A 17,690-nucleotide genomic window follows, 5' to 3' on the forward strand; every position below is an offset into this window, starting at 1 on the left:
TCCGACCCCGATACGGTCATGTGACGTATCACATCACTGCTGCTGGTTAATACAGTTTTTTCTAATTGCTAAAACACAATTTTGCAAACTAGGCTGGTTTTATCAAAATACTTAACACAATTCACAAAACCACACACCCAAACTGCAAAATACCTCATATATCCTGCAAAATGAAGCACTGCAACCAAAACTACATATAACATTATCAAAATCAAACTTTTGCACCAAATGGCACACACGTCATTCATATTACCAGATTTTTGTCTTACCAACTACACACTGTTGGGCATAATGAAAAGCACTCTCATCTTTAGTATGCTTTGCCATAATACTAAAATAGTTCAAATTGTAGAACATTCTTCAGATTGTTCACATGCACAGAAATATTTGCAGATACACACACATGCTGTTGAAACATTTACTTTTTTTATTTTTCACCAAACAAGTCAGTGCAACATATGCACAGCAGATATATTTACATTGGAGTGAACAAAAATATGCTCACAAAAAACAGTAAACTGAAAAAGAAAATTGCAGAAAAAATGTGCAGAAAAAATATATAGAAAAAAAAAAGAGGCAAGAAAAATAATTAGGCAGCATCTTGCCGCACAGCTGGGTCTGGCCACAACGCCTCGTCCACATCACAGGCAATATCTTCCCTTGCCAGACATCGAGGGAAGAAGCGCCTTGAGTGCCTTATCCATCCCTGAATCGCACCCACATCAATTTCATCACATGCCTCTTCCATAGCCTGCACAAGAGGCATGCGCACAAAGGGCTGCTGGTCGTATACCTTCCACCGCCATGCCGAAAAGAACTCTTCTATGGGGTTCAGAAATGGTGAGTATGGTGGGAGGTATTGCACGAGAAACGGTGGGTGGTCAGCAAACCAATTTTGGACTGGGGCTGCACGATGAAAGCTCACGTTGTCCCATACTACAACGTACCGGTTTCTTTGATGGTCTGCATCATTCATATGCTCTGGTGGTATGAGAATGTTGTGGAGTCTGTCCAGAAATGTGAGAATATGGGCTGTGTTGTATGGTCCAAGGATGGCATGACGGTGGAGGACACCATGCGTATTGGAGATGGCAGCGCACATTGTGATGTTCCCACCACGTTGGCCAGGAACATCTATAATGGCTCTGTGGCCAATGACGTTTCTTCCCCTTCTTCTGGTCCTTGCTAGGTTGAACCCAGCCTCATCTATGAAGATGAACTCATGTGGGATTGCATGAGCATCCATTTCCAGTACTCCCTGAAAACAAAGAACAAAAATCAGTCAATATGGTGTTATCCAGTACACTGGGAAACAGTGTTGCGTGTAGTGTACTGCAGTCAATATTGTACTTACATCCACATATGCTCGTCTGAGCTCTTTGTTTCTTTGAGAGTTTCTCTCAAAAGGCACCTTATAAAGTTGTTTCATTCTGATTTGGTTTCGCTTGAGAATGCGAGCCAATGTGGACAGACTGACTCGTTGAATGTTGTTGAATATGGTGTTGTCTTGGATGATGTGGCTTTGAATTTCTCGTAATCTGATTTCATTATTTTCCAAAACCAAGTTTACAATGGCAGCTTCCTGTACCCCAGTGAACATTTGGCCCCTTCCTCCACCATGGTTGCGTCTCTCAGTCCTTTAAAAAAAACAATATAGGGCTTGGACAATGCAGCCTAAAGATATTTCCCCCACAGTAGAGTAAATTTTACAGGAAACTTGTACAGTTAGTGTATGACATCAGCCATTCGTGAAGTAAACAGGTGTCACCCAACTGATACACTATGACATGGGGTGTACTACATAGTGTGAAAGAAATTTTGGTTACATACCTGTGCTCCAGTCTAAATGTCCGGATGACAGAGGCGACAGTAAAACGGCACAAGTTGGGCTGCACTCTCTGTCCAGCCTCTCGCATTGTCAGCCCATGGTTGATGACATGATCAACTAAGGTTGCTCTGATTTCATTTGAAAGTTGTTGTCTTCTTTGGCCATGAACTCCTCTACCAGCTCTACCCCTACCTCTCACTCTTCCTCCCCCTCTCATTCTCACCCTCGCTCTTCCTCTTCCTCTCTCTGCCACGTCTTCCATTGTTGTTGTAAAAAAAAAGGTGCTCACATGTGGTCTTTTTATAGTGCTTACTTCCTGATTGAAGTGGTAACAGTTAACCATTGAGGTGGCACAAATATTGGCCAATTAGCTCATGTTGTGTCATTTTGAATGGCAGTGTTTTGAAATGGCAAACATGTGACCTTATGTCAGATTGTTGTGTCTTATGCAGAGAACCGTGTTCAGTGCATTTAAAAAGTGCCATTTTGAATTGCAAATTGTGTGTAAAGCAGAAAATGTGTCTAGAGTTTTGGAGACTTGAGAAGAGGTTTTGCTCTCTGTGTATCAGTTTAAATAATTGTGCTATGCATGTCATTTTAGTGTGTTAGCAGTTGGAAAAAACTGTAACTCACTCCTCTTCTTCCCCCTTCTCATACCAATATGACGAGGCTGTGATTGGTAGGCCATGGTAACGATTAGGCGAAATCAGGTCTGTGTTTTATTAAATTTGGTGATTTGTTTATAAAGGTTTTGCACTTTTGACAATTTTCACTGCAGTGTGCTCATTGCACATCAAACAATTTTTAATCCTGGGTGCATCTAATTATGATTAATGATTAACAATATGAAAAAGAAGTAAAAGAACATTCACAAAAAAATGCAATTTAAGAATTATGCATACATACATGTATCCTCCTGAGACCCTGTGTCCTCATATGATGACATCATGTTTTGGGTTCACTGCACCATACATTTCATTTTGCTTAACTCAGACCTGTTGTCCTCATTCATGGACATTTTTTGTGCCATCTAGTGGTAGTAAGAGCATAATACATTAATCCGTGTAAAAACAAGATGGCAGCCATCTCTGCCAAGTCAGTCTGCAGCCGATCCCGACACAAAAGTGGACAAAGTCCAAAACCTGATCACATTTTATGGTCGAAACTTGTTTATTTATGACTAATAATGTTTGTAGTTTGATATGGCAACAAATTTGACCAATTTTAGCAACAGTAACAAGCTAAGATGCTGTTAATTAGAAAGTACTAGTCTTCAACATTGGAACTTGATTATCGTCTCATTTGAGGACACTAGAACTTTATTGTTGTTGACAATGTTTAGTTTTCTATACTCATCAGGTCCTACTAATCCCAAATAACTACGAGAAAATGAATGTATATGTACACATATAAGTTTCAAGTGGGGTTGTATGAGGTATTTATCCATAGTCAGTGTATTACCTACAGTAGATCTCAGTTGGCTCGCCCCCAGTTTAGAGAAGCAGGCAGGAGTACACCACAGAAGCCAAGCAATGTAGCCTACTGTTGCGGAGGGGTCAGCAACAACTGCTGTCAGACAGTTTCTGGCGGGGAAATTAGGTTGTTATATCACTCTTTTCAAAGCCAGACGACATTGAGAAAATCAGTGATTTAACATCGCCGAACAAAGAAGAAGAAGAAGAAGGTCTACCACTGCTTCGCACAGTTATTTTTTGTTTGTATTATTGTGTGACTTTGGTGTTTGAAAAGGTCACACAATAACAATAACTAACTAACTAAGTGATGGAGGCAGTGTCATGCCAGCTCCTGTTCAGCACGTCCAGATTACTGTTGCTAATTCTTATGGGTTACATACTTTCTAAGGAGCTATCTGGTTTGTGGTTATACTTGGAAATAAGTGGTTAATAAATGGATTTTGTTCAGGATCCTTAGTGGAAGATTTCAGAAATTAAGTGGTCCATTAAAATGGGTCTTCCTAATGATTTAAGTAACTTTGAAGACAAGTGTCCTTTGAGAAGATTAACACAACAAGGTAGCACAAACTGGCAACCCAAAAGTTATTCTTCTAGGTATAAAGGTATAAAGTGGCCTCTTCATAATATTATTGTTTAGTCCGATAAAATGGGGTTTAGACTGGCTGCTCAGAGTTTACAGTCCGATGATGTTTTGATATCGACAGGCCAACACAGCTGGACGGAGGCGTGAGCTGCCTGTCCAAAACTGTGAGAGGAAGAGAGGAAATGTGAGCGTGTAGAGAGGATGATGGAAAAGGAACTCGAGTGGTGTGTAGCTGTTTGTGTATATGATTGTGTTTGAGAGCAAAATTGAGATGCTGCTCATACAGTGACCCACTCGCCACAAAAACACTGACCCAGATCAGGCGACACGGCCTGATTCCCCCTCCTTCTCCCTCCCTGTGTCGCACAGACACGTCCACAAAGGCCATCAGACTTCTCATTAAATAATTATGGAGCACACATACGTCGACATTTAGCCCAAACACACTTTCTCACTGTTGATCCTCTGGGTTAATTAATCACAAAAGACTTTTCAGCTTTTTTTTTCCGAACAGAAACCTCGCTCTCTTCACATCATATGACTGTGATTATCCCCTCTGAAATATGACATTTACATTCAGAGGCGAACTCTGCTCAGTGGGCAGAGTGTGGCTCTGGTGCCAATGTTGGAAGTTTGATTTCCACTCAACCCACCCATGCGGAAAATGTGCGCGCTGTTGGTAGATAATATGCTATGTAATGATTTCATTACTGCCACCAAAAAGACAGGGAGAAAGAAAGAAAGAAAGAACAAGAGGGGTGGGGGCGGTGAATGGGGACTCATGCATGGCTGAACAGTTAGCCAACCTCCACCCATCTCTCCATGCCCAGCAGAAATTTGTTCAAATGAGGACTGTGTAATGCCAGCAATCATCATTGGATTCTCGTGAGGCATGTGCAGAATTTAGAATGTTTATGTTTTTTTACAGCAAAAGTAGTAATTTGACATTTTGGTAATTATATTGAGAAGATCAACACCACTCTCATGTCTGCTCGATGAATCTGTAGCCAGAGCTAGCAGCAAGTTAGCTTAGCTTAGCATAAAGACTGGAAACAAAGAAACAGCAAGGCTGGCTTTATAAAAAAGGTAGCAACCAGGTGCCACACTGTAAGCAGCATACATCTAACAGGAAGCTTCTAAAATGGCAGACACAGTGCTGAAAAATGGAAATATATACACTTCATTAGGTACACTTTGCTAGTACCGGATTGGAACCACTTTTTAGCGCATGATGGCATCATGCAGTTGCTGCAGATTTGTCAGCTGCACATCCATGATGCGAATCTCCTGTTCCACCACATCCCAAAGGTGCTCTATTGGACTGAGATCTGGTGACTGTGGAGGCCATTGGNGGCCCAAAGTGTGCCAAGAAAATTATTTAGTTTTGGAGTTTTTTTGCAACTTGCGAATATTCGCCCATAACAGCAGTACTTACGGGAGCTAACAGCTAACTTGGTTGACAGTAAAGTACAACAGAAAGCTGGAATCAAATGATGTAAACACGGAGGCTCTGAGCTCTGAACCAGCGTGAACCAAGACAGCAACACTCTCTTATTTTTCATACTGTCAAAGCAGCACATTACCACTTTACTCCTGCCATTGTTAACTTCCACACCGTTTGCATTTATTTGCACCTATTAGTTGACTTTGTATGTACTCTGGATGATATCAATCTTCTCACCAAACTCTCTGCAAGAAGAACTAATAAAATGCTGAACTATTGCTTTAAAAATCCAGTTCAAGATCTCCTGCAAGTGATTATACATCAGCACCTTTGCCAGGACACAGGGTGGACCTGCTGGCTCATCAAACACTGCTCTGAATAACCCAAAACCCCACCCATCCCACAATACAAATTTACAATTAACACAAACGCACACACATACCTCTCTCTCTCTGGAGCAGTATCTGGGTCAGGAGGTTCTGCCAGCGTCTCGTCCTCCTCTTGTCCCATTAACTCTGATCTGGTTTCTCACATGTTCACACAAAGCCAGAGTTACCTGAGGCTTTATAACCAAACTGTCTCTAGGTATTTTCTCACCATTTCGACAGATCAGGTTTTGCTGTTTGATAAAAACAAGTTTTTATTTGTCCACATTTGGACTCATTTGAGAATCTATATATGATTTTCTTTTAATCTTCTAGGACAACAGGAAGGGATGCCCTTCCTTCCCTTTTTACCACTGCCCGGGTGCTAATAATGGAGACATTTCTGTTTGTTTTGAATTGTTATGAAAGGGCCCGTTTGTTTGGCTATGCCTGCTGTTGTCAAGGAAACCCACATTCCCCGGAGTACTGTTCATGTTAATTGTCTTATTCCTCCCACTCTCCTCCTCTCGCTTCTGGCCGCGGACACAATCAAGCAAGTGTGGACGACCTCACATGTTTGAATCCTCTCTCTTTATGTCCCTCCGTCTGTCTCCGTCTCTGTCTGTCTCTGTTGCCTCTCTGTATTTCCCCGTCTCTGTGCCTCTCAGTCTGAATCATCTCTCTCATCCTGGACCTCTTCGCTCGATCGTCCCTGGAGACCATGAAACAGCTGTTTGGCAAAACAAGATAACCACAGACGACTTTCTCCTTGAGAAGTTATTTGCTGTGAAATCTTGGGGGAACTTCAGCCAAGTTTAAAGCTCAGGGCAGAGCCAAAAGGAAGAGAGTGCAACTGTTGGCAGGAACATTTGATGTATAACTTTTAATGTGTCTTATAGAAGATTGTAAACACTGCCTCGCTCAGCTGCAGTTAAAGGACATTTGATGCTCAGTGCATTCCCAGAGTTATTTTGTGATTAAGTTTGATTATTTATTATTCACTTTCCTCTACCTTGCGTCCATAGGCTACTTACTTATGTGTCATTTTGTCTCCTTTTACAAGAAAAGCCCACAATAATAGTGGTAATTGCATAGTAACACCAGAAGAGCAACTTGATACTGAAATTGGTTGCAGCTTTTGCCCCAACAATCACATCATGGTACATATTGTATGCAAACTATGTGAACTCAATGCCACGGTCACATACACTGGAATGTCTACAGCTGGGTTGTCTGTCCTGCCTGATAATAGTTTAATATTTACACTAATTCCCCTTTACGACAGGCTTGGCCTGGCTTGTCTTGTCTTGTCTTGGCTTGGCTTGGTTTGGGCCGTCAGCCCAGCACAGCAGGGATTTGCTTTTCCACTACAACACGGCTACCCACTTAAAGGTGTGTCTTAAACTGATGATGGCTTGTCTTGACTGATGATGTTTTAAAGCAGTGGACTTGATTAGACTTCCCTTTGTTGAAGAAAAGCCTAACAAAGTTCTGCCAATTCAGTGATAACACTTCTCATTTCCTATAGATTTTTCACAATGATAAAAAAAAAAAAAATCACGACTAAACTCCAAACCACAGAGATTCAGTTAGAAGCTACAAAAGTACTGAGAGACTTTTAAAAACATCTCTTTCTCTGGTCTCCTGCAGACAGACATGGGTACAGTCTTGCAACTCTCACACTTGTTTGGGGGTCGTCGGGGGTTGGCTTTGGTCGGCGAGACGTCACCGCTACCCGCTTGAAGGCAGGCCACCCAGCTTTTGGACCTACTCCGGAGAAGGTCCATCTCGGGCGCAGCTTTGCGTGGCTTGGCGCGTCTAAACTGACTATGGAAACACAAATCGTTATGGCATAACAACTCGGCACAGCCAAGAGTGCTAATGGGAAAAGGGTATATGTATCCTTAAGGCCAGACAACGTGGTCACTTCCTTATTAGATATTTGCATAAGATGATTTTTTAAAATCTGAATCTGCGTTGTTAACGCCCATGTTTACACTGACTTCTCCGTCTCTGTATTTTGCTGTTGCATTGCTTTGTTTCTTTGTCACTCTTTAAAGAGAAACTTGAAACAAAACTGAAAATCTTTAATTTCTGCTGACTTCCAGTGGTGTGACTTTTCCACCCTGCTGTGGTGATGTAGAAATATATTCCAAGGTGTGGTCAGTACAATGTGACATCACTTTTGGGAGTGGTTACAGTAGCAACAGAGCACACTTCTGATTGGTGTTGCAGAATTCAGGGAATATTCAAAGTGGAAACTTTTTCCATGGGAATCAATGGAAATTTATGGTTATTAAGAGGAAATTAAATAATATTTTCTAATAATAATATTATTTAAATAAAGTAAATAAAAATTAAATCAAAATGTAGGGGTTATTTACATATGCATATCATATGCAGACAGAAACAAACCTTTTACTGTATCATAAGCAGACATAATTGTAAACTCTTCTAATAGAAATGTAAAAAATCAATAATTTAGTCCAATTCAACTTTAAAGGTCTACTTCAGTAATACTCAGATTACTTCATGTGCCCATTAACCATTTTCTAAAGTACAATGAAAATAAACTGATTCACACTGGAATATGTGTCGATATAAACAGCTCATTCTGTGGTAACAAAGGCACAATGATTCTCATTCTATAGATTTTATAGATTCAGATCACTGATGAATTTATATAGCCAATATAGTCCCCTGAATCCTAACAAAAAAAATCCTATGAACCACCCTCCAGAATAAAAGACTTCTCTCCAAAAAATAATTTCCTTACAGGCCTTCACATCCTCTCCCTTGGTTATAGACTTTCCAAGTCCACATACAATGTGCAAGGTACCCTGGGTGCATTGGTTGTTGACGTTCTGAGACACCGTGTCTTCTTTAATAATACACTTCAATTTTTACAGGAAATTTAACGCTTACATTCAGTCTCTTTCAAAATAAACGCACTACGTCAGTACAACACCGCAAATTGACTTTTTTTTTTTCGTTCAACAACAAACACACGTGGTTAGGTTTAGGAAAAAAGAACAGGGTTTGGCTTTAGAATCTAACAGGCCGCAAACACCGCTCTCTCGGGTGAAAGTCTGTGTTTGTTGGACCCATCCACCACACCTCCTGCCCACCCCACTCGGACTATCGCCGTCTTAACTTTAGTCCTTGTCCCGCTGCATTTTCCCCCTGACACCGCCGGGCACCGTGAAACTATAACAGCAACTGGCCGCGTATCATGCCAACATTAAAGGATGCCATTTTTCGTCTGTGTTTGACGCTGCAAGTCACTGCCCAAGTGCCGGATTTCGACAACTTCAGAGTGAGACCGGGCAACTATAGAACAACATGGCAGACTCCGTAAAGGAGCTCCTGCTCCATATGTAGATATGAACGGCTCATTCGAAGATAACAAAAACACAATGATTCTCATTTTCAGGTGATTATACACAAATTAAAACATTGTTATGAATACTATACGGTCCCTTAAATTCTACACACTGAACCTTTAATAAAATGACCACCACCAACCTCCCAAAATGAAAGACTTCTCTCCAAACAATAATTTTCCTGACAGGCCTTCATATCCTCTCCCCGAACTTCCTCCATGTCAGACTCTGATTTTCCCACCAAATGGGTTCAATATTAAAAGGCATGATTTTTATATTGAAAAATGAAACGTTTTTCCCCCCCAAAATTCCCGAGCTTAACTTCATGAGCTTACCTAACATTTCTGGGAATTTACCAACCCTAGTTAGACTTCTAACTAAAACATGACATAAGAGTAAGTAATAAGTAACACATCTGGATATTTTTCTTAAAATTCACTGGAAAGGTACAAACCCTGTCCACACCCATCAGTGATGCTTTATGAAGTCAGAGGTGCTAAAATCCTAAACCAGAGAGGGCAGTGTAGGATTTTCTGATATATTTACATCTTTACATTAAGTCAGGCACACATCATATTGTGTGACATCATGCAGCTCAAATAGAGGAAGCAAAAAAAGGGGAATCATAATGTGAAACTACTCACAAAAAATACACCGTAAAGATTTTTTTTAGCCATAGCATTTCCTGCTCCCCCTCTGTGTCCTTTCACTTACAAACGCTTTTGATGACTGAGCTTGCCTTCAGGAAAAGACTTTGCACAGTGACTATGGGTAAACCCCTTGGCTTGGCATGTGATACTGTGGTTCTTTGAAAAATGACCCACACCCTTGTGAAAGATACAGTGAAACACATATGACATCCAGCAGGAGTTAGTGGTTTGTGTTGCTCATTCTTCTGGTTTGCAATTTGATATAATTTGATGTCCTTACAAATGCAATTTGCTTCATTTAGAAGGTAACGTTTATATGAACTCTCCTCTCCTCTGAAGTCATTTTTCGCTCATAAGTCCAGCACATGTAATTTGATCAAAGGGTAATTCAATCAAAACAGTCTTTCATTATACAGAGTTCTGTGGTATTTACCCTTCAGTAATGGGAATGCTGGTCATGGGTGCAATTCATTTCCAATAGACACATGATCTGACAGCACAGATGCAAAGGGACTGATGAGAAGGAGCCGCTCTGCTGTTAAAAAACTTTTGTTCATTTTTTTGTGTTTTTCTTTTCCTACCCCTGGCTCTCTTTTCCTTCTTTGCTTTGCTTTGAGTTTTCTTTGTGGTGTTTTCTTTGACAGCTTTGGCTGGGTCATGGACCGCTGGTGATGTGTGCCTGAAAGTCAGTGCAATGTGATGTGAGGTTATGGGAAACGGGGAATTATATGACTGGTGCAAAAACTGGATTTAATTATGTTTTTTGTGTCCTACATCATCATGTGAAATATGTGTGGGTTGCTTCGTACTGGTTAATGGACAATAGTAGGTTTGATATAATAAGAAAACTTCCAACTAAATCATGAATCATGTGGTGTGAGTGTGGTTAGCCTGAGTAATAGAGTAATGGCGGTGACACTGAATCGGGGAGTTCCTGATTTTTTTTGGTGAAAATCAGGAACTTTTATTAACATGCTGATCCTGTAAATTGAAATATGTCACTGAAATATTCAGTATAAAAGGTCACGTTCAAGGTGTGGGTGACTACATTATATGTATATATATATATATATATATATATGCTTTTAAAAAAGTGTCTGCCTAAGATTAGCCAGCATGGCTAACCAACTTCACATTTAATGTCTGAAAACTTTTAAATCAACCAACTCTACAACATCTTAGCTGAACTAAAGTCTTCGTTTATCAAGTTTATATCACTTGATTTCATGATGAATGTTCAGTATGTAACACCAGAAAATCAACTGTCACAACTGTCCGTGGGCAGAAATATTTTTCAGCAGTGACCAAAATAACCAGAAAACCTCAAAGTCCAGTGCAGTTTAAGGAATATTTCTGAACTTTGGAGACCAAGGCTAGCTGTTTCCCTCTGCTTCCAGTCTGTATGCTAAGCTAGGCTAACATTGCACTGACTCCAGCTAGATATTAAATTCTCATCTCACTCAAAAAAGGAAAGCAGTTGTGCATTTTACACATAGACCATATAAATTAATAGACAAAGCCACCATAACGTCACCCACTGGTTTGTGGACTCCCATTTTTTTGGCCAATTTGTTTTTTTTTTGCAGCCGTTAGTGTCCATATTTGGACTAAGGTGGAGCTGCAGAAGAGCGAGGGATGGATCTGACTGAGAAGCTCAGGACACGATCGGCAGACTGACTATCACTCAAAGCAGCCCGCCTTTAATTATGCGTAACTTTAAGCCTTAATAAAATGTAAAAGGGTGAATTAAATAACAGTTCCATCCCGTAGAGTTTTCATGAAGGGGGATATTAGCTATACTGTGCTAGACCTAGCTAGACTGTGGTGATGTCTCGCAGACAGCTTGTTACTCAAAGCCACCTCGCCCCTAATTATGCGTAGCTTTAAGCCTTAATTACATTTAAAGATATGATATGTAACATTTCTGCATTAAAATGTATAAATATGACTAGACCAGTATTATATATTTTGTTTACTTGTGTACTTAATGATGCTTAACAGAGAAATCTGTGATTTTAATCAAGGACATGGTCTGTGTCCTTGGGTTTCCGTCACCAGTCAGTAACGTATGCGTCAGGGTTGTGGTTGTCTGCCAGAAGCTGTCATGAATCTCTTTATCCAGTTTTAAGCCCCAATTTTAAAATACACTTTGTCGATCTTGGTTGCTTTCAACTACATGTTTTAACAAGACGAAGAATTTTGAGTCATAGGGCATTTGGATCCTAAGTTATCAGAGAAAGAAGCTCAGCAAACATTGACAGCAGCTCAGCTCCAGCCCCTGCATTACCAACCAGCGTCAGAGAAACACAGATTTTTGCTGCTACAGAAGGAGACCTCTGTGGATAAAACCTCCTTAATATCTGGATCATAAGTTATCAGAGAAAATAGCTGAGCACAAATTAGCAGGAGCTGGACTAGCACCCCCTCCGGGAAGAGCCAAACAGCATCGGAGAAACACTTTTCAACGTCAACCTTTTTTATTCAGTGTTTTTAGCCAGTTTTAATTGCATGGTGTGTTTGTGTTTGGGAGGAAGAGACCTCTGCAGATAACTTAGTTCAAGGACCAAAACTGTTTTTCATATCTTGCTGTCAGTATGTTTATGCCTCAAGTGGCCATTTCAGGAACTGCAGATTTTTAGCAGTTCCTTGTTGGCTCCATTTTCCAGGCCTGGAGGTTGCAGCTTGGTTTTCCCCAAAATACTGAATTATTCTCTGAGACAACTAACTGTTCAAGCTGTCATGGATGAACTCTGTTTATCACAAAGACAAAGACAGCACTGAACCTGATATCAAATATGCTCCACAACAAAACACAGCAGTAAATCTTGTCTAAATTCTTATTCATTATACTGTTCACATGAGTTTTTTTTTTTTTTTAAAGAATACCAGCAACATGCTTTTATAATTCAGCTGCACAGGCTGCCAAAAGACGCTGTGACTCAAACAGTACCCTATTCGCTTGAGGTCGCTCCCATGCTGATCCAAGTTGAGTCACTGCGAGCATCCACCCAGCCCTGAGAGAGCAACCACACACTGAGGAAAGTGACAGTCTGTCAGCCACAGAAAGACCCCAGATATCAGGAATTCCTGTGAATCCGATCCATCTTTAAACCCTTAACAAAGGATTTTTCAGGGCTGTCAGCCAGCGATTGTGTCATTCTCAAGGCAAGATATTCACCCTTGACTCTGTATCAGTTGTGTCACTGAGAGACTAATTTCTCACAGTCAGAGAACATCTTGAGATAATAACCCGCCCCACAGCAATGGAGGATGTGTTTGTGTGTGTGTGTGTGTGTGTTTACATGTGGACTTTTTAGAAAGCAACAAGTGGTTCAGTGTGTGGTACAAAGTTAGCATCTGCTGCACAGGAGACACTGTATTCATCTCTCTAATGTTCCCTTCAGAGCTGCAGGGACAGTGTCCGTTAAACCTATCCGTGTGACTCAGATAACCCAAAACATTATCAACACAATGACTGTTATTCAGCTGCAGGTTTCCTGTTATGCTCACACGTCTGATAGCAAAGAACACGATCTCTTTCTTTGTCCCTCTCAGTTAAACTCTTTGCATTTGTGATGATATCACAGCTCAGAGGTTGGGGGTTAAACTCTTCCAGCCCGGCAGGGGTGGTCTGACCACACTACACAAGCTTGAACATGGCGTCTATCAGAATACCAGTAAGATCACTGCTGACCATAATAAGCACCCAGCAGACCACAATCGTCCCTCTATGCACTTCTGATGATGAAATGATCTCCATTTCTCTGGTCCAGACCCAATTAGCTCCACTGTACCGCAGGGGACTTCTGTGAGTGTGTGTGTGTGGGATGTGTAGGGGATGTTAATTACACTGTTTGGGATTTTGTGAGTCACTTCTTCTCAAATGGATCAGACAGCACTGAAATTCTGTTTCTAATTTTTGTATGTCTTTGTCTTTTTCTTATATGTGTGTTTTTTTTCATTATTGGTATTCCACATTTTACAAATGCTCTACACTTAGTTGGGTTCATTAGAGGAAACATGATTTTGTCTCCTGCAGTGAATTTCAGTCAGGAGCTCTGCCTTAAAAAGAGCGGACTGCCATGTGTTTGTTTCTCCAAAGACAAAGTCAGGAAAAGGCAGCACCTAAGGAGTAAACAAGACTAAGGCTGCATTCAGTCTGACTTTAGCTCTGATTGGAAAAACAAACTGTCCATTCAATAAATTGAATGCGGCCAGTCTGGTGGGGCAAAAAGGGTGTCAACCATAGATATAGAATATGAGTAGAAAGGACATCAAATCAACAGAGCAGGATAGCCAGAGCACACATTTTTATGTGTATCATATCATTGATATCATTGTAGGCTAACTTTTGTTTAAAGGGAAATTTCGGTTTATTTCAACCCGTCTCCTATCGTCCTAAATTTGTTTCAAGTGACTAGTGACATAAAAATAATAGTTAGCATGTTAGCCGTTAGCCTAGATACAGCCGGGGCGCATAGTAGCGTCAGACCTGACTAGTGGACTAACTTTGCACTTGAAGTATGCCCTTTCACTTACGTTTGAACAGGTCTGATGCTACTATGTGCCCCGGCTGTATCTAGGCTAACGGCTAACATGCTAACTATTATTTTTATGTCACTAGTCACTTGAAACAAATTTAGGACGATAGGGGACAGGTTGAAATAAACCGAAATTTCCCTTTAAGCAAACTGACTTGCAACACATTGTGAACTTACTTAGGTAGTTACTTAGTTGAGGTTTTGTAGTAACAACACATCCTCACTCCGACTTCGTCACATACAGACATTTGGATTCCACGTCCACATATGACGTACAAGGTACCAAAAACACGTGGTTAGGTTTAGGAAAGAGAACAGGGTTTGGCTTTAGAATCTTACGGGGTGCAAACACTGCTCTCTCGGGTGAAAGTCATGGTTTCACATACACGGTCCCCCCTGACGTGACCATGCACTGTTAACTATAATGGCAACCAGCCCCGTATCATGCCAACGTTTAAGGATACCTTTTTTCATTGGTCGCTAGCGCTGCAAGTCACTGCCTACGCGACAACTTCGGAGTGAGACTGGATTTGCAGTAACAACCAAAGGAGCAGTGGACTACTACGAATCAAGGAGAGGTATCATCTGTTTCTTATCTCTGTTGCCTTGCTGCCAGAGAGGAATGAGGATTGTTGGACTTATGTTTATGTACAGTCTAATCGACTAGGAAAAGAAACTTGTTGGAGTAGTTTTGCTTCACCCCTCGTGGTTTCAGCTGGGAGATGTATTCAAGTAGAGTAGAGACCAACTTTGTACAAACAAATTCACATAAGTCAAGGAAATATTCTTACAGCTATTTTCCTTATTAAAAATGAAAATACAAACTGTACACCAACTTCAGCTTAATAGCCTTAAGTCAAAACACATTCCATTTAACTTAGACAGAAACCATTAAAACTCACCAAAACCATCTTAGTCAGTCTTGTATAGTGTAGATGACCTGACGTGACTTCAGCTAGATGACCTGACATGATTCTGACCAAATTTGGTTATAAGTCTTCTGGTTAGTTTTCCACTGTTAGAACAGTCATTAACTCTGGTTTAGTAAATAAACTCCTCATTCACACAGTTAGATGTAAAAATATGCTGCATGTGGTCTCAGTCTCTCAGCTGTCCTTTGAGCAGCGGCTCTCATTCACTCTTCAGAGGCAGCTACAGTAATGTTACATCACGTTTGAACAAACATGCAGTTAATGGCAGCACAAGAAACCAGAAATTCCAGTAATATTTTACAAGTAACATATTGCTTATTTACATAACTAAATTACAGCTGGCCAAAAGGAGTTCTTAAACTTGACATACTTTACGATCCCACTGACGCGTTGCCCCCATTACAACTAACACCATTTTCTTCTGTTCTAGTGAAATGACGACAGGAAACAGTTAAATGTTCTTTTTTACTTTCTATGGTGCCAATGCAAGGGGCTCATATATACATATATATATATATATATATATTTAAAAGGCAGGGTTGCAGCAAAATGGTTGAATGGCTTCAACTTTTGCTCTAAGGCCACATCATCTGGCATAGCACTGCGCTGGCCAACCACAGACATGCTGTTTACCTCATCAATGATGTGACAAAGGAAAATAAATGGAACCCTGCCTGTGAGTATTACAAACCTCTGAAATCTGAAAAGTGTTTAAAAGAATGGAGCGGACAAAAAGTCAGAGGATCAGTAAAGTCATTACAATTGATCCTGATGGGAACATGAAAGTCTGGACTAAGGTGGTGGACTGGGTGGCCATTTGCATCCATAGAGCAATGCCTGTAGTGTAGATCAAGGCTTCACACTAAAATGTGTCAGCAGTCATTCATTCATTCATTCATTTTCTGTAACTGCTTATCCTGTTAGGGGTCACAACTGGGCTGGAACCTATCCCAGCTGACAGGACCTGGACAGGTCGCCAGACTATCACAAGGCTGACACATAGAGACAGACAACCATTCACACCTACGGGCAATTTCGAGTCACCAATTAACCTGCAGGTCTTTGGACTGTGGGAGATAGCTGGAGAACCCAGAGAAAACCCACGCTGACACAGGGAGAACATGCAAACTCCGCACAGAAGGGCTCAGCAATCAATTAGTGGTTAATACACTTCACAGAAATCATCAAGACATTGAGATGATTATTTTGCTTTCTTATCACTGGGGTGGCGCCTTTTTCCCATAATGTAACGCCCAGTCTCACACAGAGCAACGTCAGTACAGCGCAGTGGTAGGATTAGCCTCTCACATTTCAAGCATTTCAAGCATCCAGTAGGCAGCCTGCAGCAGAGGGTTGCTGTTCTCCCAGTCCCCCAAAGATAATGATTCTTTGATGATGTGTTTGTTTTGAATTTGGTCTGAGAAGAAACAGAAGTGCTGTAGAGCTTCCAGAAGTCCTTGGAAGGGTTGAGATGTTTGTCTCATGAATCAGAACATGATAATGGCCATTTTCACAGTTATAAACACTGTTACTCTGCGGGTGTTTGGCAGGAGGGAAATGTCATGGAGTTTAATGTTGTAATGTCAAGGTTTGAGGAGGTGGAGAGAGACAGATATTGGGCTGAAGCCCACATGAACATCAGCTCTACATGAGACGTGCTGTGATTGTATCCCGGTCTACATGTTGGTCCTCTGAAACCGTCTGTGTGACTCAAATACCCCAAAACATCATCAGAACAATGGCCTGTTATTCAGCAGAGGGTTTCCTGTTATGCTCTCATGTATTACATAATGGAATATAATCTCTGTTTTCTGTCTTTAATTTTCTTTCTCTAGTATATAGCAGAGGTGTTTTGCAGGTCTCAACTCTTTGCACTCAAGTCCTAAGTCAAGACTGACAAGTTGTAATGCCATTTTGACAACAGAGTAGTTATATATATTAAGTTTACAAAAATCATGAATTCTTTTTAAAATGTGTATTTATTTGTTTAAACAAGTTTGTGAAAGAGTTACAAAGCTGATAAGCTCAAGTAGGCGAGGCATTAGCTCAATAACTACAGCAATATTAGCCTCTACTTTTGTTCTTTGTGCTACTTCAAATGTCAAATGCGGGCAGAGGTTGTTGCATTTTCATCTGTAATTTCTGACCCACACCCATCTCGTTTCTTTGTTGACCAACACTTAGCTAGTGACAACAAAATGATCTGTGGTATCAGTTGATCTGGGGCATTAAGGGTTCACTTGCTGGGAATTAGTAGGGTTAGCGTTAGTGGATTCAGGAAATGAATGGCCCTAATTAACTCCTGGAAATTAATTTTCAATCAATCAATCAATCAATCAATCAATCAATCAATCAATCAATTAATTTTATTTATAAAGCCCAATATCACAAATCACAATTTGCCTCACAGGGCTTTACAGCATACGACATCTCTCTGTCCTTAGGACCCTCACAGCGGATAAGGAAAAACTCCCCAAAAAAAAAACTTT

General features: G+C 40.7%; 1 protein-coding gene across 1 annotated transcript; it reads right to left on the reverse strand.

The window, feature by feature from the left end:
• Positions 1 to 417: 417 nt before the first annotated feature.
• LOC126393260 (uncharacterized) lies at positions 418 to 1,987 on the reverse strand. The gene is made up of 3 exons (XM_050049263.1): positions 1,831 to 1,987; positions 1,355 to 1,637; positions 418 to 1,258 (listed from the first exon to the last, which is right to left on the reverse strand). The coding sequence occupies exons 1-3, from the start codon at positions 1,914 to 1,916 to the stop codon at positions 590 to 592; spliced, it is 1,038 nt and encodes a 345-aa protein (XP_049905220.1). The 5' UTR covers positions 1,917 to 1,987; the 3' UTR covers positions 418 to 589.
• Between the last annotated feature and the right edge of the window lie 15,703 nt (positions 1,988 to 17,690).

The sequence above is a fragment of the Epinephelus moara genome, chromosome 1 (assembly GCF_006386435.1).
Source record: "Epinephelus moara isolate mb chromosome 1, YSFRI_EMoa_1.0, whole genome shotgun sequence".
Taxonomy (NCBI): domain Eukaryota; kingdom Metazoa; phylum Chordata; class Actinopteri; order Perciformes; family Serranidae; genus Epinephelus; species Epinephelus moara.